The sequence below is a fragment of the Marmota flaviventris genome, chromosome 13, assembly GCF_047511675.1.
Source record: "Marmota flaviventris isolate mMarFla1 chromosome 13, mMarFla1.hap1, whole genome shotgun sequence".
Taxonomy (NCBI): domain Eukaryota; kingdom Metazoa; phylum Chordata; class Mammalia; order Rodentia; family Sciuridae; genus Marmota; species Marmota flaviventris.
This window is the reverse complement of record NC_092510.1, coordinates 96008593-96036045: the sequence shown is the minus strand read 5'-3', so window position 1 is coordinate 96036045 and position 27453 is coordinate 96008593. Positions and strand designations below refer to the sequence as shown.

At 53.3% G+C, this 27453-nt stretch overlaps 1 protein-coding gene across 3 annotated transcripts in view; it reads right to left on the bottom strand.

Annotated features, from left to right (window-relative positions):
- Mvb12b (multivesicular body subunit 12B) overlaps nucleotides 1-27453 on the bottom strand; it is a 169629-nt gene that overhangs the window by 83255 nt on the left and 58921 nt on the right. For all 3 annotated transcript variants that reach the window (XM_071600962.1, XM_071600961.1, XM_071600963.1), the window contains exons 3-6: nucleotides 23086-23193; nucleotides 18228-18324; nucleotides 11208-11337; nucleotides 7564-7686 (exon numbers count right to left, since the gene is read on the bottom strand). In XM_071600962.1, the coding sequence (XP_071457063.1) occupies nucleotides 7564-7686; nucleotides 11208-11337; nucleotides 18228-18324; nucleotides 23086-23193 (458 nt within the window). The remainder of the gene's footprint in view (nucleotides 1-7563; nucleotides 7687-11207; nucleotides 11338-18227; nucleotides 18325-23085; nucleotides 23194-27453) is intronic.

Sequence of the window (27453 nt, the reverse complement as noted above, 5' to 3'; positions counted from 1 at the left end):
GGGTGGCTGCACCTGATCAGGCACAGGCTCAGCTCCCAGCCAAAGTTTCCCAACCAGGGACCCTGTGACCACTAGCACAAGGGCACAGGGATAGTCTATGAGCTAAAGGCAGATGGAGTACAGGTTTAGGTCCTAACTCTGACACTAACTAGCTGTGTGACTCTGGGTGGGAAATTTACCCTCTGACCTGTGTCCCCAGTTTTGCACAGGGCTGGTCACAGCCTTCACCTCAAGGAGCGACAGTTAGGATGAATGGAGTTGTTATTTCTGAAGCCCCAGGGCAGAGCCTGATGCCAGTCAATGCAATGCAAGCTTCCACTGAAAGGAGGAACGGACAGATATACAGATGGATGGATGGATGATGGATGGATGGATGGATGGATGGACAGATTGACAGATGGAGAGACAGGTGAATGGACAGAGAGGTAGAAGAACAGATGGAAGGAAAGATGGGTAAATAAGGACATGGTGCCTTGTCCTACAAATGTACACTAGCTCACTTTTATACATTCAATAAATATCTTCCCAAAATAATTCCCATGTGCCTGGCACCTGGAGTTCAGAGGTCCCAACCATCTTGGGACCACACAGTTCTCACTCAACTATTCCTGGGTTGAATGAGACGATGCAGCTAAAAGCACCTGCAGGTTCCGATGTGCAGCAATGCATTTTGTCACCTCTGTGATTTCTCTGGGACCAACCTTTTATGGGTTCTTAAAGGAGAAAAGGCACCATGAGAGTCCCCATGATGAGTAAGAAAATATCCAGTTAGAGCCACTTGGAACAAGCAGCAGTGACAGGGAACCAGGAGATGCCGCACATGACATGGCCAGGACGGGCGGAAGCATCCTGGGGGCTCAGGGGAGAGGGGCTGGCAGGAGGCAGGGTGTGCAGAGTGGCTTCTGGAAGCCACATAATGAAGGCGGGTGGGAGGCAGGTCAGACAGCAGGGAGCCAGACTAAGGAGTCTGAGACCCCAGGGGATGAGGCCAGGCAGCAAGGACCTGGAGGTCAGGGACAAAGGATGCAAGTGTGGTCTGCTGGAGTGAAATCATGCTGGGGCCCCAGGAGTGCCCGCCCAGCTCTCACCCTATGCTCTGGGCGGGGTGGGGGGCTCTTCTCTGAAATAGCCCTGCTATTGGTCCTGTCCAGGGCGTGGGCAAAAAGAAGCCCCCCTGGTGCAGAGGATTCAAATCACAGTGCTAACGTCTGTGCTCTCTGGGCAAAGAGCCCTGCTCTCCAGGCTGTGTCCTAAAAAGACAGTCACATCAAGGAAAGAAAGAAAAACACATGCCCATCTCAAGAGTTAAACAAACAAACAAGACGTGTGTATGGCTTCTGTGTGAAGGAAAAGGAAATGGAATGGACCTGTGGAGGGGCCAGCATCCCTCAAGCCGAGCAGCAACCCAAGCCCTCCACCGAGGGGACCAGGCAGAGCCCACCTACTCCCAGCTGTCTCTTGCCACTATGGTGAGCAGCGCAGACTGTGCCAGTGTGTTCTCCTCTGGGGACAACTTGGAAAGGCCACCGGGGTGGCCTTGGCCTTGCCTTCTAACCTTCCTCCATGCAAGACACACATGAGCCCCAGGCCACGGCTTCCGGCTCCAACCCTCTGACTGCGCCCTCCCTGTGAAGCCTGGGGAGAAGCCACTGGGCCCTCACAGGCAAGGGCCTCCAGTGCCAAGCCTTTGGCCACTCAGAGCAGATGGGAGTCTCCACCAGGGGAAGAGAAAACAGTCTTCCTGGTCTGAGCAGCATGGACCTCTCATTCTAGTCCTGCCAATACAGGACAGGTGACAGGTGTCACCTGAGGTACAAAGACCATCCTGCAAATAAAAGCTGACAGAAAGCAGCCTGAGGATTTGAGGCTATCAGATAGACGACGGGGCTCCAGCGGTGACCCACGGCTCCGCCTGCGCCCCTGACTCACTCTGCCTGTCCATCAGGAGGAGCGGGGCTGGTCCCTGGTCAGGCAGGTCAAGGAGGCAGGACAGAGCACGGCCCGCTCGTGGGCCTTGACAATGTGTGTGATGGGGACGAGCGTGGGCGGCATGGCCTGAATTCCAGATCACCGCGGTGGGATTTCCTTTCTCCTGCAGGAAGGGCCATTAACCTTTCAGATGACAGCCCTGGGACCTGAGTGATGGAACGATTTTTGAGGTCAGCAAGGATCTATGTTCTCAAAACCTGACATCGACATGCAAAAGTTGTGACTGAATCCTGGTGTCCCTGAGAGAAAGACTAAGTGCATGTGACAGATCTTCTGCAATCAAAATGCCCCATTTCCCAGAGTATCTGTCACAGATTGATAACATCCATGCAAAAAGTTAAGTACAATTATGTCTGTCACCAAGAAACAGACTTCGGAACCCGTGACTGACAACTTGCCGGGGCTGACAAATCACCGAGAGATCACTGAGCCCCAAGGAGCACAGGCCAGCTTACAACTACCTCCTGGGTGAGGCTCCCCGGAGGCTGCACGCGAGGGGAGGCTGGGGACCAGGGTGTGCTGGTGGCTTCCAGTGTGAAGCTGGCCTTTCTCCCGAGGAGGGTGGTGCCAGGCAAGGGGCAGAGGAATTGCACACAACCCCAGGGCCTGGGGTCACGGAAGCTCTTCTCTTTCAGGACCACAGAGCAGGTGACTCCACACTCTGGTGACGGGAGGGCGGACTGCCGCTGCTGGAGCCACAAGGCCAGGCCTTCCAGGGCAGCCCAACCCAAGGGCCACCTGGCATTAAGTATCTGGAAGTTCTAGACGTCTGGGGTCCAGATCACTCGTTCCAGATAGACTCTGCAGGGGACAGGACCGTTCTCATCAGCTCACGGGTGCCAGCGCTGGGTTGAGACACGGGCCCTCCTCGGGATGAGGCCACAGTAGCTCCTGCCTCATGCCAGCCTCCTCCCCTGTCATCGGTGCTGCAAGCAGGAAGGGTGGTGGCTGCAGCCGCTCAGGCTAAGCTCTGCAGCCAACGCCCACTGTGTGTCCCCCCTGTCCACTGGCCATCTTCAGTGCTGCTCTTGGGACGGGGAAGGTGGCACATTTTTTAAACCAGCTTGAGAAGCACCATGACCCCAGTTGTCACCGAGGTCTGAAAATCTGACGTTGTTTGGCCATCCCAGGCAGCAGGAAGCTTTCGACCCCCAGGGAGCTTCTTCAATGCCACAGAATCTCCACCGTTGGTAAATTTCACTTTTCAATTTTTTAAAAAGCTGAGTCCAAGTCTGCCTTCTTGTAACCCAAGCCACCTGACCCTACCTTGCCTTCTGTGCTCCCAGCGGCCCCCTCTCCAGCCCCACCCAGAAATACCACACTGGCCACGTGGACCTCAAAGCCAGATGCTTGTGGCCGACCCAGGTCAGAGCACAGCACTGCACTCAAGTGACTTTTAGGTGGTCTGTGTGGCTGTGGGTGACTCCCTATGTACCTGAAAGGTGTGACGGGGGCATGGCCTCCGGGCATCCCCTGCTGGGCATGGCAGGCTGCTTCCCTAGCCATACTGCACACACACACTGCTGGGCCCAGTCCAGGCTCCTGTGCCGTGGACTATGGGGACTCAGGGGCACCTCTATGGGTGCCTTCACCTTTCATCTCCTGGTCCCCAGGGCAAGGGGCTGTGGAGATGTGGTGTGTTCGTTCTGTCATCCACACATCAGCTCTCCCTAACGAGTCCTTGCCATCTGTGGGTCTGAGCTCCATGTCTCTATGTCTTTATCAAGTCGCTGACTCCACTGCTTAGCAGGCCAGGAGCAGCGGCCCACCAGCATCTCCTTCCAGGTGACACAAAACCGTTCATCTGTCCACATTTGGGGGCTCCTGGTACTTGAACTGCTTTAGATCCTCTGCCTCCTTGAGCTTTTCCAAATCTTCATCCTAAAAGCAGAAGAAGTCCCTTTCCAGCAGAATCGAATGAAAGACCCTACTGTAAGAGGGGGTGGTGTGTTGCTCGGGTGAAGCTGGAAAGGTGCTTTCTCTGTGGGCACACCCTCCCCAAGGCGGCAGCACTGAGCAGAATCAGAAAACCACGGAGGCTCGCGGGGCCCAAGCCAGCCCAGAGAGGGGTGGGCAGGCAGGACGCTCCAAGGCCAGCTCCACCCTGCTGGTCAATGTGCACGAAGTGAGCAGGCAGAGGACTGAACGCCTCTGCCCGGCCAAGACACAGGCTCAAGTCCTGGGAGCAGCCTGCCCGTCTTCCCTGTCTGCTGTGTGCAGAGATGCTTGTGTGTGAGCTGACTCCCTGCACAGGAAGAGGAACCCTGTGGAGCCATTTGACGCCCCCTTCTGACATGAACTACATCAAACACAGCATGTGATTCACTGGATACGGACAAGAAGCACCCTGGCCCTCTAGGGACTTGCCCGTGCTGGGAGGCAACTCATACCTGGTTTCACCATGAGCACTTTCTGCAATATGGGAAGCTTTTGTTCCCAGGGGCAATGTCTGCCTCTGGAAAGAGAAGGCAGCTCTGCTAGGACAGGAGGTGCTCAGGTGATGGCCAGTCATCTGTGAAAAGATCCACCAAATGCCCCTTTTGTTTGAAATAAAGTTGGGGGTGACAGCTCACCCTCAGAACAACTGGGGATTCTTTGAAATCTAAGTGATGACAAAAGAAATGAAGGCAGAGCACACTGTTGTTTTTGAGATGAGGGCAGCACGTTGTCTAGGGACCCCAGCCTCTTCCTTCCCGCCCAGGGATGGGGGGAGAATGACTGGCACCTGCTGCTCCCTGCCACCTCCTGGTTGGTCAGTAGAGGGCGCTGTGCCACCGCTCTCCTGCAGCCCAGGCAGCAGCATTTGATCCGGAGGCGGCGTCCACACAAAGACCACACTGGAAGAAGTGTTTCTAGTGTTTGTGGCTTAATAGGCCACGAGAAAACAGAGTGAGCCACCAGCTTGCTATTACATGCTATATCATCACCTATGTAAAAAGCACACAGAAAAAAGGTCCTGAAGAAAATACAACAAAAGGTTATGAGCATTCACTCACTGGAAATGGAATTTGTTTTTCCATTATTTTCTACATTCTGCCAATTTTCTACAAAGCTGCATTTCTCTTGCAATCGAAAAAACCCTACAGTGCCCAAGGACTGGGGAGTCATCTGGAGGGGCTACAGAACAGGGTCCTTGTGAATTCGTGCCAGAATCCAGCAGCGTGCTGGGGACATAATGAGGGACAAGACCCGGTTCCCGCCCCTGCCCCAGAGGGGCACAAGCACAGCCCAGCATGAAAGAGCAGAGCCCAGCCCAGGGGCTCAGGGAAAGCTTCCTGGGAGAGGAGACCCAGGGCGGGGGTGCAGGGCACACGATGCACAGAGGCCCAGAACAGGACAGCAAGAGGAGGCTGCCCAGTGGGCCTGGGGGCTGGGAGACAGAGGCAGGAAACCCGGGAGCTGGACGAGGAGGCCCAGAGTCTACAGAGGAGCTCTGCCCTTACCCTGTAGGTTGCTGCAAACATTGCACCACACCCACCTCCAGAGAGAAGGCTGTCCGTTCCTTTTCTGGGGGATTGAGAGACCCCACACCTCAAGGAACTAAACAGCACACTCCCCTTTCCTAAGTCTTCCGTGCCAAATTCAAATAAGTCTTCGGCATTTCATTTGTTTTCAAGTCAAAGATATCAGATAGGAAAACACCATCCCAAACACCCCCAAGCCCCATAAAAGGAAGAACCTCTAATGGATCAAGAGGCACCCGAAGCTGTGCCTACCACCTGCATATTGCCACACGGCGAGAGAGGACAGTGTGGCACAGACAGTGGTTTTCACCTGGAAGCATTAATGCACCTTCAACGACCCTACTGCACACGGGCGGACTTAACTCAGCCAAATTAGAATACATTTTATATTGACTATTTTGACGTTTGTTTTATTTGGCAAGTAAAACAAAACTGATCCAATTTCCTTGCAGCCATTGTAAACCATAAACTGTACAACAGAGGTTATAAAATATATAAGCCTTATAAACACTTTGTTCTGATGTGCTACCCTACAACTCTGCCTGGCCCCAGTGGCCGGGTGTCCAGGGCACCTGCTTTGGTTGCCAGTGACCCTGCCCTCCTGCTGTGGGACAGCACTGTCCCCACATCACCTGGGAGCTCTGGTGCTCCTTGTTTATCCAGCAGTTTAACACCTGTCCTGAGGTGGTGCTCACCCTGGGCCCTTCCAGGCCCTGTGATGTCAACAAGGGGTCACTCTAAGTACCTCAGAGCCACAGAACCCTGGGGCTCTCCAACCCCTACAAGGAGCCCAAACTGGAGCCGACATCAAGCATGAACTCCAGTCCAGGTGATGGACTGAGATGACATCCCTGGCACAGGTATGGGCCTCAGCTGGCCTGAGCTCTGCTGATGGTGACCCTCAGCAGTGCCCTCCAGGACAGAGCTATGACAATGCTGTTGGCCAGCCAGAAAGTAAGGAACAAGTACTGCCAGCCTGGCACTCCCGAGCAGGGGGAGACGTGGCTGCTCAGCCTGCAGCTCTGGGAAGCTCACTAGCTCTCCACACCTGCTTGTACCAAGGAAACTGCAAACTGCTTCCAGAGCTTCAGGCAGTTCAGGGGTAGTCTAGTTTAAATTCCAACCTTCGCTGATGAAACTGAAGGAAGACAAGAGTGTCCTTGGAGCTGAGGGGTTCCTTACAGTGGCCCAGCATGGAGGAACAGCAGCAGAGGGGGGGACTGGTGGGGCGGGGGGGTGGTGTGGAGCCCAGGAGGACGCCCCCCACCCGAGACTGTTTTGCTCTGCTGCGACAAGGCTCTGCTCGGCACTCACCCCTGCGTGCTGTCTGCGGCAACCTCCTTTGTTATGTCGGCCCCCAGATGCCGTGTCACCAACCTTCCTTGCTTTACCCACTGCTGCAATCCTAGTCGCCACGGCTGTTTGTTCGCGGCCCTCAAACTATTTACTTCTAGTGATGCAAAGGGGTTGTGTCTGATGCGGCTCTGTTTATTCTCTGCTTTTTGCAAAAAGTGTGGAGAGAATCACTCCATCTTTTGGGACTGAAACCAGCTGCAGAGCACCCAGTTCCATTAACCACGTGTGTCTGTGGGTCAACTATTAAAATCAGCACCATCTCCTGAGAAGCTTCCCACTTGCCTCTAAAATCCAAGGTACCCACTTCTCAGTCTGGGGCTCACTGGGAAGGAACAACATGAAAATGAACAGAGTTGCCAACCGGCCCTCCTGGGTCGAAGAGGACCAGCCGGCTGAGGAAGAGAAGCTGCCCTTTGGAGGCAGGTGACTCCAGCCATGTGGTCACCACGCCCAATGTCTGCACATCTTTTGAGTTCCTTCAAACAGAAAGACAATTTCAGTCGCATATGTTGTTTTAGGACCCTGCATCATGTGCGCGGGAGACAGGAGGGCCTTTCCATTCATGTCATGCACAGATTTCTAAATGGGCTTTTTAAAAAAATCTCCTCTAGAGGCACAAGTTTAAACTAAACTTGCACAAGTGCTCAGTGACACCGTGCACTATTTCATCAGACGTTAAGCAGGTGTGTTTTAAACACGCCTCAGAACCCAAGACCATGTGAGCAAGCACATCGGACACCCGACCAGGCCTTACCTGGGGAGGTTGGGGGCTGGGGTGGAGGCGGCCGAGGACTGCGAGGGCGTTGTGGGTTGAGATGAGTCGTGATTTCTAGGCACTCTGCCCATTCGATACCAGATCCCCATGCTGTTCAGTTCCCTGCAGGAGAAAAGAGAGATCTTCATGGCGCTGTTTGGCCTGGATCACAAACCTGAGCCGCAAAGCCAACCAGTCATTGCCTCAGACCCCAGAGGGCAGTTCTTGCCCAAGTGACAGGTCCATCACTGCACCTTCTGCCCTGGGCCTCACAACGAGAGCACCTGTGCTGCAGGGCCGTCTTACCCGTCTGGGCTGGCTTCCCACCGCAGCTGTGTCTTCCTTGCCTCTCAGCTCTGAACTGCTTTCTATTTTACCCTCCCAGGATCAGTGGCTTTGTGACAACCCCTAGGAGATCCGCCTGTTAGGGTGAGGCTGATGGAAGAGTAGTCCCGTGGACGAGCACGCCTGGGTTTTAGCCAGGAGAGGGATCTCCCCACCCACCCTACGATGCACCCCAGTTTCAGGAGGCAACCCCTCGCAGCGGATGTCACGTGCACTGGCTTCACCCCAAGATCAGCTGAGAAGATGACTTCAAACCACAAAACCTGAAGCATATGCCCCACAAGCCACCACTAGAGTGGACATGCGCACGGCATTTCCTGCTACTAGTGTGACAGCCACAGTGGCCCAGCCCACACCACAAGGCCATGCTTATGAGACAGGTGCACCCTTGGGAACTTCACCAGTACTATTTCAGTCACATCCAACTTCTCCATTGCCCTGCAGGAGACAGGACCATCTTTGGGACCAGAAAGAGAGGAAGACCACCTCTTCAAAACATGAAAAAAAAATATTCTGTAGATATTTTTGGTAAAGTTTTCAGTGCACCCCACAACTATTCTGAACCTCAATTCTAATTTCATTCAGTTGCAATGATCTCACTGCATCGGGGCCCCAGCCTCAGGGGTTTTGCGGAAGCCTTCTTGAATGTGAGGTTTGTGCCTCCTGGGTGGATGGCCCCGCGCCTTATGAAGCCACACAGAAACTGTGCCTATTTTGAAAAATAAGTGACTCTGGGGCTGGGGTTGTGGCTCAGCAATACAGCACTTGCCTAGCACGTGTGAGGCACTAGGTTCCATCCCAACATCACATAAAATAAATAAATAAAATAAAGATATTGTGACCAACTACAACTAAAAAAAAATAGTAAAAAAAAAAAAAATAAGTGACTCTGTTCTGAACACTGAGTTCTCTTCCCTTACTTAAAACTAACATTAGAATTGTCTTCCCCTGGGAAAGAATTTTTGGCCCAAGATGAAATGAAACTACACTTTAACGATATTTCCAAAATGATAGGGGAAAAGACTCTAGTTTTGATTATCAAGACAAATATTAGTAAAAACCTATTCTTCAGAATTGTTTCAATTGGTTAAAATTACATCTTCTTACAGTAGCATAGTTGGTAATTAAAAATACTAAAATTAGATTTTGAAAGTTCATTACAAAATTGTTGGTTTCTACCACTTGCAAGTAACTGCACGCAGGTACCGACCTGTGTTATTCCTGTACCTAGTTCTTACTCCTGCAATCCTACCGCTGTAATTAAACCTTGCTGCCAAATAGGAAGTCTGAGAGTATAAAGAAAGGAACCATCACAGTTCCATTTGTTTTTGTCTGTCTGTCTGTCTATGTGTTGGTGCTGGGACTGAATCCAGAGCTCGTGCGTGCTAAGTCAGAGCTCACCTTGCAGCTACACTCCCAGCTCGAGTTCCTGCTAAGAACCACAAAGCCTGGATCCCGAGCATTGGTGTCCCCAGCTGAAGAGTGAAGAAAGTGCTGCTGTGGCTGTGGCCATGCCACGTCTGCGGGAGGGAAGGCCCTGCTTAGAGAGTGACGGCAGCTCTGGGCTCAAATGAACAAGAGCAAGACAGAGTACAGACCATCCGGGGCTGACCTCGGCCAGGTGGAGGATGCTCCCTCAGTGACAGGAGTGCCTGGCCAGGGGCAGCAGCATGGGGCCCAAGAGCCAACCCTTGACTGCACATGGCTCCCGAGACCCCCTTCCACTGATGGAGCACAGCACACGTCCACCTTCTGGATGTCTAGCACCTATTTCCTCCCCTTGCCGGCCCTCCCCTCCCCTCCCAGGTCGGGGGCAGACACCCCCTCGCTGTTCATCCTTGAGTTCCAGTAGAGCTGACCCTGCTTCTGGTTCAGCCTGGGCCATCAAAGAATGGCATCTTCCTGATACCAGTGTCCAGGTAAGGGTGCCCCAGACCCTAGTTAGATCAGTCAGACAACGAGACTGAACTCCAGAGCTTCTGTGTGAACTACCAGGAACGTGGGTGAAGGCGTGCACCCTGATGCTTCCCCCAGAGATCAGGTATCAGATGGGGTCCTCCAGAGGACTCTAAGCAAGGAGGAAGACGTCCTGGGCATCCTGGGAAACCCTCTGACCACTGAAGCCAGTCTGCCCAGAGCTCTTCTGCTGTGTCAGGCAACAAATTCTTCCTTTTGCTCAAGCTACCTGGGTTGGGTTTCCTGTCACTTACAATCAAAAGAGCCCAAAGCTGGGCACGGTGGCACATGCCAGTAATCTCAGTGGCTCAGGAGGCTGAGGCAGGAGGATGGAGAGTTCAAAGCCAGCCTCAGTAACGGTGAGGCGCTAAGCAACTCAGTGAGACCCTGTCTCTAAATAAAATACAAAATAGGGCTGGGGATGTGGCTCAGTGGCCGAGAGCCCCTGGGTTTTTGTTGTTGTTTGTGGCCCCGGTACCACAAACAACAACAAAAAGAGCCCAGAGTGAAACCTGCGATTCCATGAGAGTTGGTATTTATGACGTGGCTCTGGGGCCAGGCCTGTTGCTGCAGCTGTGGGTGAACCTGACACAGCCTGGCCCTGGCCCTGGCAGTTCTCTGCTTGTCAGCAAAGACAAACAGCTGGCCCAAAACTGCACAGTGAATTATCAGGGCTACTACTTGTGTTTCGTCTTGACTCAGACCATCTGACAGCTTCCCACTGGGATAAAACCCAGACAGCCACTACGTCCTGGAGGCCCTGCAGATGGCTTCCCTCGCAGCTCCCACACCCTGTCCCTCCATGTCTGCTCCGGCCACACAGGGATGCTTCTGTTCCCGCAACACAGACGCTCAGTCCCACAGCTTGCCGGCTCCACCCGTGGGCTCGGTCTGCTCATGTCCACGGTTGGACTCTTTGACACTGAGTCTCTGGTGCAATGCTGCTGTCCTGACCCCCTCACTGAAGCAGCCCGTGCCTCACCGAGTCCCGTTTTCTTGACTATCTGAAATCATCTCATCTCTTTTCTTGTTTGTTGTGTGGTGAGGACGGGGTCTTCCCCTTGCCTCTGTACACACAGGGCCTGCTCTCACACAGGAGGGGCACACCATAAATCTGCAGAGGGATCAGGGGTCCTGGGTGGCTGCACAGGACAGGGAAAGGGAGGTCCAGATGCGGCAGTCTGCAGCAGGCGAGGCACAGGGAGGCCAAAGGCCTGCCAAGCTGCACAGCTGCAGCACAGCAGGAGGGCAGAACGAGGGCCCGGGCTGGGAGGGCCTCACCCGAGGAGTGTCCGAGCACTCACAACGGACAGCAGCAGATGACACCTGTGTTATAAACTTACCCAATAAACGTGTACTGAGGAGGGGCCTGCTTGGTCCGGCCCATGATCCGAATGTCACAGATGGCAGCTTCAGTGGAATCCCGGGGGATGAATTTGATGCACAGCCTCTTCTTTCTAAAAGCCACCTCCTCTAAAGGAAAGGACAACAGAGAAGACATGAGTTTTGCAGAGACGCCCCCTTGGTCTCTGTGCATCTTCCCGGGCGGCAGGATGGACAACTCCACCCTGCCTTCCCGGGGCCACAGGCTATGACAAACAAGTGCACAGTCACACTGCCCCACACCCAGGACCTGACCCCAGATGTGCCCGGCCTGGGGCAGCTGAAGGCCAGGACCTCCATCTGCAGAGGCCCACCGGGGAGGCCAGGCACCTGCGCATTCCACCACACAGGGTTCTCTTGCTCACATTTTATGATAGACATCCTGGAACCCACCCAGAGTGGAGGGAACCGCAGGAAGAACCCCTGTGCCTCGTCACTCGGCTTCATGCTGCTGACCATGGACAGGCCAGTTCCAACTTTCGGCCACCCTAAGTCTAGCTGAATCTTCAAAATGAGTCCCTGATGCCACATCCTGTCCCATATCATCATCTTGGCAGGCATTTAATCAGATGCCTCTTTTCTACAGGACCACATGCCATGACCACTCCTGATGAAATCAGCCAGGCTCCCGTGGCAGCCGATGGGGCCCATGTTCAAGCTGCACCGTTGGCTGTTCTGGATCCTGCTCCAGACCATGTCTGTGCATCACATTTGGTCACAGGTGCCCTGGTCCCTTTTGTGCTCCACAGGCCTGCCCATGATCCTTTTCTTCAGGGTATGGGAAGCCCAGAAAGATGGGCTGTCCCTCCCATTGCTGTGAGATGACGGGGCTGAAGGCTAGACTGGGCTCAGGCCAACCTTCAGGAGAGGCCACCTCACAGGCAGTATGTGTCCCCTTCAGTGTTGCATCTTGGGGATGTTTCCACAGTTTTGCTGGGGACTCTGCTCACAGAGTCCCCAAGTGCAGCTCTGGAAGCCATTTCCTTATCACCAGGTGCTACTGCTAAGACCTCTGAGGGTTTCCCAATGGTGCCTTCTGACGCTGCCCTTCCTCTGTGCTGGCTAGCTGCAGGTCTTCTACATAAAAACAAGCTTTCTTCGTCAACTATTCGGTCTTCCCTTTTATGGGAAAGGAAGGACACAGCTGGCAATTCTTTCCTCTCACTTTTCAGGTCTTGGCGCAGCACGGTGGTGCCCTTGCAGCCCTGGGTGGTGCCCTTGCAGCCCTGGGTGGCCGATGCAGTGTGAGGCTGCTCATTTGTGCTTCTGAACACGGGTTCCAGACAGCCCGTGAGGAGGCTGGATTTGGTTGACTTCCGCCACTGCTGTGCTGTGGCTCTGTGGCCTTAGGAGCACCCTTACATCCTCTGAGCCCTGTTTCATCATCTGTGGGAGGGAGCTGGCGAAGCCCAACCTACTGGGGACATCAGGTGGCTGTGAGTGGTGACAAGTACCATTCACCTGCCCTGCCCTGGAACACAGGAGGCTTCAGTAAAGATAAAGCACAAGGAAAATTCCATCAAAATCACAGTCGGTCCCGGTGTAAGCATAGCATCTGTGCTTGGTATTGACCTTCAGGCCGTCCAGTTCCGGGGCAGGAAATCTGCATTGACAGCACATTCGAACTTGGGAACAGATGGGGAGGGGGTCCTGCCCTGTACAGCCATGGTGCTGCTTGGTGGCTGTTAGTTTTTTGGATGAGGGGGAGTTTTTTTAAAAAGAGCTAGACTGAAACTCCTGTGGTTCCTTCCACAGGTGCAGAAGCCGAGGGCTGGGTCAGACCTGGAAGCCAAACAGCCTCCCGAATCCAGACCCAGCACTGTGTCCAGCAAGGCAGGAATGGTGCCCTGGGCTGGGGGTCACACAACCCTGCACCTTCAAAATCTCTCAGCTGCCAAGGTCAGCCTTTGAGAGCATGAGGGGAGGCCACTCCCCAGGGGCACCCCAAGTGCAGGTGTCCTACGGGCGGCTGCCACTCGGCTCCTGACCGTGCTCCCTTCCTGGCTGTGGCGGTATGGGGTGAGGAGCCGCTCGCTCACATGCTGAAGCAGGCCTAATTTTAAGTAAACATATTCTACATAGTCAATAGAAATGTGTTCAGTCATGCTAATGAACACAGAGAAAGTACACAGCACTTTACTAAACAAACACTCTTCCGGTTTTTAAGTGCTATATGACTGCAACAAACTGTGTTTTAAATTAATTACAGGAGTCTCGTCTGTTTGGCTGACTTTATGAAATCAGGGCCTTGAATACACTCACATGACACAGGACTGACCATAAAGCTCTCCTGTCCCCTGGGCAGAGCTCCAGGAAGTAGCCCCATGATGGGAAGTGAAGAGGCTCCCTTGACCGAGCCTCTTATGCAATAAGGCACCGAGGGAGACCTGGGTCCTGACCCCAGAATGTCCATGGCTGGACAATGCCCAATGCAGCCCAGACATGGGGACAGATGTCCCTGATAGGACACCTGGCCCCCCATTGCCAGACCATGGGCTCTGATGGAGCTGTGCCCTGGGCCCCCCAATGAGCTGGCTCAGTAAGAGGAAAACGCAGGATAGGGAACCCTTGTGGCTCTGTAGTGTGTCAACATAGAGACATTGTAGGTCAACTCCTTGTCAAAAATGAAAGCCAGTGCAAATGGTGAAACTAAAGAGAGCCGGGGAGAAGTGGGAATTGTACCCGTCTGTGAGTCAGTCTCAGTCTATAGGCTGTTGCTTCACACGAGACCGAGCAAAAGCAATAAGCCGACCCCTCTGAAGCGTCCAGCTCGCCAGTGAGGAATGCAGTGAGGTCACTACAATTAAAATAGTAAAACTCAATAAAAAACTGAAAGCCTACGCTGACACAGGCCTGTGGAAACCAAGCCCAAGCTCACATCACCAGTGGAACTATGGATGGGGGTTCTGGACGTCCACCTGGCAACAGAAAGCAACAAAGCTCACCTTCCCCGAGGCCACGCTGCATGCAAAGCGCCACGTGGGGAGGTGCGGTAGTTCAGCTAGGAGGGCCCCCAAGGCTTCTGTGGGTGACAACACGAGAATCTTCAGGAGTAGAAGGCTTAGCTGAGGAGAGCTCAACCTCATCAGTGGACTCCCCCACTGGTAGGTTGAACTGGTGGTCACTGTGGGCAGGTAGGGGGTGGCTGGAGGAAGCAGGTCACTGGGGTGTGCCCTCGGGGTTCATATATTGTCCTGGTGAGTGGAGCTCTCTGCTTCCTGGTGCCATGTCCTGAGCTGCCTTCCTTTGCCACAGCCTCTGATGTTCTGCCTCACCCCGGGCCCAGGGCCAGGGTCGACCGACCATAGTCTGAGACTTTTCCTCCTCTGTTGTTCTCATTAGGTCTTTTGGTCACAGTGATCCAAAAGCTAACAAAACAGGCGGGTACCTCAGGTGATTAAGAGATGATCTAAATATGATCGGTCCTAAAGAAACAGACGAGTGGCAAAGGCAGGGAGGCACGTGCGTGGCTGTCATGCATCAACCAGCATCACGGAGTCAGTTCACATCCTTCTCTGTGGCAGGGAGGTTTTAACTGAGGCCCAGGAGGGAGAAGGATCTACCTGGAGCCCACAACTTCAAGGACAGAGCCAGTCTGTCCAGTCAGTGAGACAGACTCCAGAGTCAGGGGTCCTCCACCTACACCATGTGGCCATTTGTCCCAACAGAGGTGAAGGCGGGAATTGGGAGGTGGAACCAATGGCTCTCCTTCCACTCCTGCCTCACTGCTGGCCTTGGCCCGCCTCTCCCCAGCCTCAGCAAGCTGCGCTGTGCCAGGTGTGTGCACGGCAGTAGAGGAGGCAGACCACGGCCCTGGACAGGTCACGCTGGCTGCAATGCAGATCTCTGTTGCTGCCTGGCCCTCCACAGGAGCGTGCTTCCTGAGGGACGGTGCTGGTCACCATCTCTCCCGCTGGAGCCTGCCGTGCCTGACCCTGGCTGTGTGGAGGGAGCGCTGGCTTCCGTCCAAGTGGGATCTAGGATCAGAGGTGGTTTCCTGCAGCGGGCACCCTGATGCTCACTCAGGGTGTGGACTTTTCAAGTGGAGGAAAGGGAACTGCGGGCAAGGGGAACGGCAACCCAAACTCCTGGAGCCCCGAGAGAAAGGGGCACCGAGGGGAGACAGGTGGGGTCTGCAAAGAGTCTGAGCACTGGGATACAAGGGACTGGCCTGGAGAGTCAGAGTGGAGGCCGACTGTGGACAGGACGTCCTCTAGAACCCCACGTACCCCAGCCACGACAGAGCAACTCCAGCCCTGCCAACCACCCTGGCTTCCTTGCAGAAACTGACAAGCTAATCCCAAAATGCGTGTGGCCACTCAAGAGACCCAGAATGGCCAAAACAACCTTGAAAATGAACAGAGGTGACAGAGTCATGTGTCCCATCTCGAAACTTGCTACGAAACTCCAGTAATTGAGACTGTGCAGAGACCTAGGGGATGGAACCAGGTCTAGAAAGAACACGCTGCACTCACGGTCAGCGCCGCTCCATAGGGTGCCGACGCAATCCAACGTAGAAGAGAAGTCCTGTCAACAAATGGGGCAGGGACACCTAGACCTGTCCAATATAATAAAGCTGGACCCTAGCTCATAAAAATTAGCTAAATATGATCAGACCTAAGTGTAAGAGCTAAAATGATAAACTCTTAGAAGAAAACTTAGGCATAAAACTTGGTGACCTGGGTGGGATTGGGCAGTGGCTTCTATGACACTAAAGCACAGCCACTAGATAAGCAGAGTTCCAGCAGAGGTGGAGTTCATGTTTCAAGGGCACCATCAAGAACATGAAGAGAAAAACCACAAAATGGTAGAAAATTTTTGCCAATCATCTTCTGATAAGAAACTTCTACTTAAAATACTCTTACAACTCAATAATAAAAGACAACCCATTACCAAGTGAGCGAAGAATTGTAAGGGATGTCTCTGCAGAGCGGGTACATGAGTGGCCAACAGCACCCCGGGAACTAGGGAGATGGAAGTCGAGACCACAAAGAAACCTCACGTGGCCCCCACGGAGACGGCTGGAAACAGAAGGACTGACGGACAGGTGTGTCAGACGTGGAGAAGTCAGAGTTTCACGCACAGCTGATGGGAACGTGAAATGGTGCCACTGCCCTGAGAAACAGCTTGGTGTCCCCTTAAAAGTAAAGCACAGAGATGCAGTGACTCAGCAACTGGGCACAGACCTGAGAGAACTGAAAACGTGTCTATTCAAAAACCTGTGCACGAACGTTCCCAGCAGCATTGTCATAACAGCCCCAAAGTAGGAACGACCGAAACCGGCAGCCGAGTGAGTAACCCAAACAGGACACCCGTGGGGTGGTGTGTTTGGCAATGGAAGCTGGAGCTCGGGGCCATGGTGCCACCTGCTCCGGCCTTGAACACGTCCCGCAGAGGAAAGAAGCCAGACACCCAAGACAACGTTCCACCCACAGGAAACACACAGGGTAAGCAAATCAGTCAGAAAGCAGATCTGAGCGGCCGTCCAGGAGTGCAGGGGGGGCGGCGAGGGCTGGAAGCAGTGGACAGCCTTGGCTAGGGGTCCAGATTTTCCTTTGTGGTGATAAAATTGAGAGTGGTCTGTAAATATTCTAAAAATCACTGAATCCTACTTAATGGGTGAATTAAATGATGTTTGAACTGTATCTTAATAAGGTTGTTACAAAAAAACCCCTCTGCATAAATATATGAAATCTATCTGTACAAGACAGTGGTACTGTGATTAAAAGTGGCCGAGACAGACTGGAGTGTGCACCTGATATTGTGTGCACAGTGGTGGGAGGCACTAGCGACTGAACCCAGGGGAGCTCTATCACTGAGCTATAACCCCAGCCCTTTTTATTCTTTATTTTTACATGGGGTCTCACTAAGTTGCTAAGGCTGGCCTTGAAACTTGCCATCCTCCTGCCTCAGCCTCCTGAGCTGCTGGGATTGCAGGCTGCGGCACTGCGTGGGTTTCCACCTCTAAATGTGTGTGTGAGATTTTGCTAAATTCTTTGAACCCTAAATATTTACTAGAACTCATTTTTTATAAGCAAAATGGGTGTAATGATACGGATCTCTAAAGAGGGGTCTTTTGAACATGAAACGCTGTCAGGGAGGTAAACCCCAGGGGCTAATGCATAGCAAACACACAGTCCACACCAGCCAGCGAGAGGGTAGCTTGTATAACATGACAACGACACTAAAAATGACCTGGAGTTCAAAGTGAGGCCACTGAGAACGAAGGTAAGGCCAAACGGCAGGTTCACCTGCTTCAACTGAAACAACAGTCGCCGTGGGTCCACACAGAATGCCAGCAGGAAAATGACAACAGGCCACGGTGAGCCCAACTGGGAGGCCGAGAGGGTGTGCCTGCTCCTCCTTCCCTGCTCCACGTGGTGGGCGCGGCACACCCAATGAGAATGAGGAAACTCCAGCGCCCAGAGCTTTCCAGCCCTGCCTACCGCCACCGCCACCGGACCACAGGCGCCCAGCGTCCCGAGGCAGCTCTGTCCATCAGCAGGTCACTGATGCTCAGTGCTCCTTGGTGGTCAGGGTATTCAAAGCCGGCTCCCGTGTGTGCTTGCCCGGCGTTATTCTGGTTCTCACTGGTGTTGTTGGCTTTCCGAGCCCCCAGTGCACACAGGGCTGCACGTGAATCCCCTGGGCATCTTTGATTCTCCTCTTGAGCTCCTGGTCTTGGGTGGAGCCTGGCTTCAGCAGCACGACCGTCATCAGCTCCGCACTCTGACCTGGCTAGGCCAGCTCCGGGGCCACCCACTGAGAGAGAGGGGCCTCTGCTTACTTACAGGCTTCCCAGGATCTCTGCCAGCCCTGGGGAAGCAAGGAGGACGCATGGAGAAAGCAGCAGACACTGTCCATGGGCACACAGTAGGACCTCCTAAATGTTTCCAAAGAGAAACGCACACAAAAAATCCCTCAGATGCTACTTGGGGGAAGAAGACTCGCGTGAGAAGCAGCGCTAAAGGGAGACTCACGTGTGTCCACCGTCTCCTGCATCGGGATGAAGCCCACGGGCAGCGTGTCCTTGATGTCAATGAGCTTCATGTCCACTAACACGTTCCCCAAATGACTCTTGGGAAGAAAGAGAGACACAGACTATTAGGCTGAGCACGCCTGCAGCAGGTTCGCCATTTTGGCTTCAAGATGCACATTTAACACAATGACTTGTGCAGCTTTACGACAGCAGGTTAATTAGAGGAGGTGACACTTAATGTTCCCTAGCAGTTACGAAGGGACTCGGTGGCCGCCGGGAAGGAGTTTCATCTGCAGAACTTCAAAGCCATTCACTCAGACTGGCCTTGGTGAGCCGGGTGGGCCACCCAGCAGACGATGTGGACAGAACCCAGCAGAGGGCAGCTGTGCACACCAGTCCCTGGGCCTGGCTGCCACTCAGCCCTGAGCACCAGATCTCAGGGCAGTAGGTTTTAGAAACAGCAGATTCCTGGGCACCTGCTCGGGATGAGCTGCACCTAAACTGAACAGGGAACCCATCAGACTCCTGAGCAATCACCAGCCTGCTACCGACACACATTTCGGTCGCTAGATACATTTATTAAAATCCCAGGGATCATAAACTAACACGGCTGCCTCAGCACCGCACGTCTTCTAACACGACACGCACGAGGGCCTCTTAAGCTCCTGCTTAGTGCTGGTATTTGGGGTCCACAGTGTGCGGTTTCTGTAACCAGTGTGGACACATCTTTCTGAGACAGAGCGCCATTCTGTAACTGCAGGAGAGAATGCTCTTGAGTACACTGGCACTTGCAGCCTGTACTTCATGCTGGAAACAGCCCTAAAGAAATCTGCCCTACAACTTAAACACACAGGACCACCACTGAGGTTCATTAACATCCTCGGAGTCACCCACAGCCTCGTTCCCCTGACTCTAGTCAGAGTCAGTTACGGAGAGAATGATGGGTTCCCATCCCAAATCTCTCCTGTTAGGATCCCAGCAATGCACCCTGCCCGCCTACTTCCTGGACGTTCCTTGCCCCCGAGCCCAGCATGAGCACACTCTCGGTGTACTTCTCTGTGTCCCTGGACCAATGTCCAGGTGGTCAGCGCATGACTTTGGCTTCGGCAGCAACCTCTCAGGCTACTGTCCCCATCATTTAGTGAGGAAGGGTGTCGGCCCCACTGTGTGCAGGGCCACCTCGGCCTGCACAGTGCTGGGCCTGTGAGAAGCCACGCGGGAATCCTCACGCCCTATCTGAGCCGCGCTCTCTCGAGGTGTTCTTTTCCCTCATGTCAATCACAATCGTGTATTTGTGAGGCTGTGTGCTTGGTATCTGCCTCTCCCCTGGGGCTTAAGGACCACAGGGACCTCTGCTCCACGGCAGATCACAGCCTAGCATGGTGCCTGCTCACGGGAGGTGCTCACTAGTGATTCACTGAATAAATTAATGTGTTTTTTTTTCTTTTTGATACATTTCTTTCAACTGAGTGGGTCATGGAGAGTCAGAAATCAAACTGGATTTGCTTAGAGGGCAAATCTAAACCATATCATGAAAATATGTTTAACAAATGCATCATAAATCAAAAGCGAACAAATAAAATAAATTCTTCAAATTGAAACACGAAGGTCAAGTGGCTAGTGTAACCTACAACCGGTGTTCTCATGGCCCTGCCAGCACCAAGCCCTTCTCCCTCTCTGCACCACGTGCTCACCAAGCCCAAACACGACGTGGTCTCAGGGAGCTGGGCCTCAGGAAGACAATGCACAGAGCGGCCCGTGAGTGCAGAGGGGCCCGCGCCGCATGGAATAAATCTCTGAGCTCGCAGGAGGGGTTTGAACCGTTAACCTGACTCACGAACATCAGCTGCTTCCAGAATCTAATCTATCATCATTTTTTTTTTCATGGCAGTTGCTTTTCCACGTCGTCACTGCTTTCTGCATTGAGGAATTAACAACCGGGCATGTTTGCTGCCCCGTAGATGGATGGGGATTCATCAGTATCCTTCTCAAATGTCTCCTCCTTGACAAGTTGGGCTTCCAGAAGTCAACTGCAAACCACTTAGCGACCTCGCCCTCCACACTCTCTACAAATGTCCCTGGTCATAAAACCAGAGCATCAGTGGTGCGGCCATTAAAAGGAGCCCGGGAAAATCCTTCAGTGCATGCAAAATGGGAGGCTGCACCGTGGATGCTTCCGCAGCCCAAGTGGCCCTCTGCACACAGGGCTGGGGCTGCCACCACTCAGGGTTTAATACGGTAGGTCTGCGACACCATTAATTTTGCTTGTTCCTCTCCCCTCCCCCACCCGTGCTCTCTTTCATTTCCTCCTCATAAATATGAAGAACGTATTCCCAATCCTTGTTGAGCAAATGATTCATGCCAAAAGCCCAATATGCACTGACTCAGGGTATTTATATTGTCTCTGGTAGCCAGTATTTGCTAGTATACTGTAATTATTTTTGACAACCTTGCATTTAAGGTAGCCACAGATAACCAACTTAATATTCAAATGTTCATAAATCCTTCTGTTTAATATCCTCCCTACCTAATCTATGTACATTATTATTACAGGTAATGCAGAAAGTACAGGGCATGAAAAGTGCAATTAATCTCGATCCTTCCCCAGGAAGCAATGTCACTCCAAAGCCAGGTTTCTGTATTAATAGCATTATTGGGGGAAAGGAATTTAGGTTCCAGAGGAGGCTCCCAAAACTCCTACATTGGGAGTCTCAAGTCGCCTAATTAAGACTCTGCCCAGTCTGGAGATCCCACACCCTCCTGCACGGCTGTAAAAACCGCACTCTGCACAGCCCTCGCCCACACTGCGAGACCAAGACGGACGACTGTAAGGACCAAAGCTCACCCGGCTCCTGCCTCACTGTGGGGCAGCAAGTGGCCCTGCCACCTCCGGATTTGATCCCAAACCAAATTCAATCTATTGATTTGATCATCTGGAACCCATACAGGACCCATTCATTCTTTTTCCAAAAATGAAACGCACCTGCTCCTCACACTGCTGGGGGCGGGGTAGGGGCTGCTCCCGCTGCCCTCGGCCTCTCCCTACCCGTTGCACTGACACACAGCTGCTTGGTGACCAGCCAACAGTGAGGAAAGCAACACATTTTCTATAAGACACTTACTCAAGACACCCAAAACAAACAAGGCCCTGTGACTTCTTTGTCATGTTGGACTCGACAAAGTCCAAGGAACCAAAAGTGATCACAGAGCTGTGACCAGGAAGGAAGACCTGGAAAGCAGCAGGGGACAGAGGGCATGAACAGTGTTCCTTCAAGTCCTCGGGAGCCTTCCTTGCAGCCCCAAGCCTCAGTAGCACACTGACCTCCTGCAGGAAGCAGCGGATGGGATGGCGGACAGAACAAAGGTGACAAAAGCTAAAAATAGAACTAGTTTCAAAAAGAGTGTAGGTCAGCCCCAGGGACAAAGGGCAGGAGGAGCACCCCAGGGGGCAGTGAGGAAGCGCTAGGATGGGCACCACCCCAGCCCCATGAGCCCAACATCTGGAAAGGCAATGCCACCTCCTGGCCTGCTCCGTGGTGTCCCCCAGGCCACAGTGAGCCCGAGGCAGCCGTGTGGACAGGCTGCCAGCTCACGGTGAGGCGTCCCCCAGCTCAGCTGCTACCTTCCTGGTATTGAAAATGTGTTCAAAAGATTTCCAGCACTTAGTGCCAGGACTTTCCCTACTCCATTATAAGCTCAGTACATTACAACCAGCAAATATGTTGCTCTTGAAGGTGGGGAAACCTAACCAAGTTCTGAACACATTAGGAGCAATTCTCCCAACAAAGAACAGGAACGGGTGGAAGAGGGTGGAAGCCAGAGAGCGGGATGGCCCACCTGTGACCACACTGGAAGGGACACACCCAGGTGCGTGACATGGCACCAGGCTGGGGCCTGTGATGGAGAGGAAGACTCCTCCCTGCCCAGGCCTCTGGGTGACGGTGTTTGAAGTCATTGTTATGGTTTGGTTTGGTTTTTTTAACCATGAACATACATTACTATTTAGCAAAGTTTATAAAAATAAGTTGGTAAAATGTTTCCAAAAAAAACCAAAAACATTTGCATTAGAAAGAGAAGTAACTATGTGGGCCAGCAATGAACTTCCCCACTGAAAATGAGAATCGGGCTGCTCCCCACCTGAGGCCAGGGAAGAGGGTGGCCTTGGACAAGCCTTAAACCCGACTCTCAGTGTCTGTCTTTATGGGGATGGCAATACTGAGGGACTGGGTGAGGGGCCAACAAGGCAGGCATGATGCAGGGGAGAAATAACAGAGCTATTTCCCTCTTTTCTAAGCCGCCCATTGAAACACCTTATTGGAAAAGACTTAGGGATATTTAAAGTTTCCTAATTCATGGGTCCAAGTAACAAAACCCAGCATATTAAGAGAAATCTGCACAAGTGAATACCTATCGACGGAAACAATGGACTATCTAATGTCCACAGAGACTCAAGGAGAAGTCCCTTTGGGAACCCAGGAGCAGGTAGGGCAGGTCCCCTTTGAGTAGGGCTGCCATTTGCTGGCCAGCATCAACTCCAGCTCCACTGGAAGGCGGTCATGTCCACACTACCGTGATCTGTCACTCGAAGGAAAGTAGGCAAATGAGAGCTGTGAGAGAAATTTCCTGGCTTCCTTTTGAGAACACACTTTAATGGAATTCACTGTGCACTTGGGTACATGGTTAATAATACTGTTGATAAATGAAACCCAGCACTGGCTGCCGATTCTACCCAGTTCCCTAAAACCTCAGATAAATTAATACAGCAATTAAAGTAAACCAAAACAAAAAATGAGGAAATTCCAAACAGGAGTGTAATTATCCATGCCCACTCAGCAAACAGAAACCACCCCTACACTTACATTTTCTTTGGAAAACGATCTTGTGAAACACAGGTATCTGGTAACCTTGGACTTGAACAAGCCGTCTTTCCAAAGGTCAGCGTCCACGCCATCTGCCGTCTGTGCCACCTGTGCCGGAGAGACAGAGGAGAGGATTGCAGGTGAGACAAGATGGAGCTGAAGGTGTGCACGAGCCGCTTCCTCTGTACCTGTTCCAATTAACACGGCCCCAAGTCTCCTGGCATCTCATTAGTCCGTTTCACTAGGCAGGGGAAGAGAATTTCCAAAGGGGGAAAAAGGAGAGTGTGAAAAATACAACTTCTAAAAATACTGTCCCTGGGGAAGCCACTGATTAAAGACACCCTGACAAAAATGGTTCTAAGGGAAAAGAGCCACTTTATTGTAATGGACCAAGAAGGGCTGGGGTCAGTCAGCACATTGGGGTGCTCATTACCACTTACTCGAGGTGTAGGGTGCAGAAAAGCCCAATGGGGTGTGGAATGCATCTGGGCACCCTGCGGGGTGACTGGCAGCCTCCTGCCTGGGCGGGGCCAGCAGGCATGTTATTCAGGAGGTTCTGCTGGGGACCGAGGGGGCACAGGTCAGTTACACTTGCTTCCATACTGTGTCTTCTTGGAACAGCCTTGAAAGTGGAATTCAAGGTCAGAATCGCATCGTGATTGAAAAATGAAACCAGACTCGGTACCGTTCCTAGTCTCACTGGAAGCCATGTCCTCTCCTGCAGCTGAGGGAGTTCTCCTGCAGGGAATGCTCAAGGGTGAGGCCTGGATGTGCATGGCCAGGCGGGGCAGGGCGGGGCTGGCCTGGGTCCTTGCATGGTGTCCATGCTGGGTGAACAAGAGGCTGCAGGAGGCCGGATGGAGGAGCAGGAGGCCTGAAGGAGCCTCTCCCTCCTTTCTTCCTCTCCAGGCTGCCCCGTCACTAGATGGCCAGGGCTTGGTCTGCGCTCTCACCCAGCTGCCAATGTGACCACATCACATAGCTGGTGAGAGCGACTAGCCTTGCACCCCATGGTCGGCACCACCAAGGGGGCGTCCAGAAAGCCCAGGGAGCAGAGCCAAATGTGGGACACACAAGAGGGGACTGGAAGCCGTTGCCTTCTGAATGCTCTTTGTTGTATCTGAGGTTTACACAGGGATCCAGTCCTTGATCTGACACGTTCCTGACAATGCTAACAAGCTGCTGAAAGCGGCTCCTTTCCTTACACAAGCCGGCCCCATCCAGCCCATCCCTGCCGACTGAGCGGGGGGCCTACCCCCGCAGTCCACAGCCTCTACCATCCAGTCCACAGCCTCTACCATCCTAGGCCAGGGTGGGCCAGACAAGCCTGGAGCCTGCCCCAGCCGCCTGGGAGGCTGCCTCGGAGGAGCTAGAAGGCAGCTGGCAGCAGAAAAATGCTTGGTTTTCAAACTAAACAAGTGTAAATTAGGGAAGGGAAAAGATAGGTCCGGATGCTAAGTGTGCAAGTCTCTTTGACCTGAAAGCGGAAGGAGGACTGGCGTGGGGATAATGCTCCAAGTGTGTGTGTAGCCGTCCTCCAGCCCCACAGGGAGCCACACCCTGGGACAAGACGGGGCCTAGAGGGCATCTTCCTGGATGGCCCGCACCAGGATTCCAGGGAAGCACCACACGCAGCAGCTCCCCACTGCAGCAAGGTGTTCCCAGACCTTCTTCCAGATCTAGTCACCAATGGGGCTATCAACCCAGTCCCTTTCCCCAAGTCAGGCAGACGAGCTACAAGATCAACGCCACAGTGTGAGGAGAGGCGCCCTTGACTGAGCCAAGGTAGCATCGGAACCCAGTGTGCACACCCCTAGGGCACCACACAGAAAACTTCAAACCCCGCAGTCAGGCAGCAGAGCCCAGGAAAGGAAGGCTCTGGGGGGCTGGGGTACAAGGTGGAGGACCAAAGGCCCTACAGGGAACAGGCAGACCTCACCTGGAGCCCAAAGGCTTCATCTGTCCAGGACTAGAAGCTTCCCCAAGACACTGCTTGCCATTTCACCCATGGACCAAGCACAGTGCCTGACACAAGTGGCTCAATCAAAACCCCCCCAGAGGAGGGAATGAGCAGCTGACCACCTGAGCAGAGCCCAGAGTGTGCAGCCACACGCCTGCTGGCTCCCCTAGGTAAGGCAGCAAGCACACTTTTAAATGAAGCTTCCAGGACTGAACCCCTGAGCTGCATGGGCATCTGGGTCCTCTCTACCTCAGGGGCTCACACTCCAGCCACTTCCCAAGTGACCATCCATGAGGCAGAGACCCATGCTAACACTGAGGTCACTTTTCCTCTGGCTAACCTCCCTGTTTCCTGCCTTGTTCCCTAACCATTTGCTCTGTCCAAGGCTGCTGATGACCACAGTGCCTGCAGAGCCTGGCACGGGGCTCACAAGTACCCTTGCACACACACACACACACACTTGTGAGAAGCTCCCACTTTTCTAGCTTTTCCCCCAGGGTGCAGGAACCTGTGAGGAGGAGAGGCAGGTGGGCTGATAACCAGGCGGGGCAGATCTCTCTTCCCAGCCAACATCCCTACAATGACCAGTAGCCAAAGCAGGAGCCGGCCAAAACCAAGAACCAGAGAGGAGCACACCAGCAGGGCCCGGAACTGTGGAATGCGCCAGTGGGGGCCTCACAGGGGAGGGGACTATTACAAGGGCCCACGTGGCTGATGCTCAAGGAGGTGGCCTCCAACCCAAAGCCCAGGCCCAGACACTACAAGCGTGAGGGTGGGAAGCAGGTCTGAATTTAGGACCCCAGTGGGTGGACTGGACCAAAGCAAGATCCCAGTCCCCGCCCCATTTGGGATGTATTTCTACAGAAGGGGTGCCAGTGAGGCTCAGGACTGCAGAACCCCAGCCCAGTGGGGAAGCAGGTCGGGGAGGAAGTGCAGCTCTAGACTAAAAACAGGGGGTTGGCTGCATACTGGACGGGGCCCCCTCACCATGCCTGGGGCTCACTGACCTCCTTCCCACTTCCCAGTGTCTCTCCTAAACACTGGACATTGGAAACCTGGTTACTGAGAGGCTGAGCGTGCCGGAGGTAGACCAGCATGGACTCTGGGGGCGTCCCCTACAAAGGTGCCCCACCATGCAGCCCACCAGCTCCAACCCACCAGCCAGCACCTTGCCCCTAAATGTCAACTGACCACCTGGCTCCGGGAGGAATGTTCAAACATGAACAAAAATAAAAAAGAGAACTGGAACCTATCACAGATGATAGGAGGAAACCAGAAAGCTAGGGATGACCACAGGACAGCGGAATCCTTGGGAAGAGTGGACACGCAGCATCCAACAAACAAGAAGAGCACCCTGTAAAGACTTCTGAAAGAGGAGCCCTGGGAGAACGATATAAAGAGATGAGAAATTTAAAAAGTAAAATAACTAAAATTAAAAACTTTTAAAACTACTGAAAGAGAAAGTTAAGGAAATTTTCCAGAAGGTAAAATGCAAACATGAGGAGAGAGATGAGGGGAAAGAACCAAGAAGGTTCTTGAGGAGCCAGCCAAGTTCAGAGAGAAGTCAAGGGAAGAGCGCGAACCTGGCCCTGAGAGGTCCTGAGCGGTCCAGCCCGAGAAGAGGGAGCCCCAACCCAGAGCAAAGCAGCAAATCACCCCGAAACCACCTACACACCCGCAGAGGGAGTGAGCAGGCACCCTACAGCAGAGGTGGAGTCAGATTCATCATGCTTCAGCCATAAGGTGCAACTAAAAGAAAAGATGTCCTCCAAGTTCTGAGGAATGCTGGGGTTCCACACCTGAGCCACTGTCAGGTGGCTGACAGGAGGCTCAGTAGAGACCCGTGCAGATGTGCATGCCCTTGGAAAAGTCGCCTCCAGGGGCTCTCTTAGGAAGCTGCTAGGACGCAGAACCTGGGACTCAAAGGACAGGGAGGAAACCACCAACTCCAGGAAATGGGGCCCACAGGGCAGCAGTGAGGATGGTGGCACACCCGGCCACAGGGGATTTCCTGTGGAAGAGAAGTCAGGGCCTGCCACCTCTGGGGGAGGGGGTATGGATCAAAGGCGGGGTAAACTGCACTTAAGCAGCTGGAAGAAATAGAGACAGGCAGGGGACAAAGGTGTTTAAATAGAGACAGGCAGGGGACAAAGGTGTTTCTCTTTAGAAAAGAGAAAACAACAGGCATAAAGTGACTGAAGGAATATCACTCACTTCAGGGGCACCATCGGTTTGCACCATCAGCATTAAACAGGGAGCCTTACCTCCCCAAACTCCGAGCCGCTGCCGAATGGGGGCTGTAAGAGGAGAAAGGCCTAGGGCAGGCCGAGTGAGAAGCGCAGCACAGTCGAGCTGCTGGGGACATGCAGATAAGGTGGCGGAGCAGGAACGCTGTGGAGAGCTGAAAG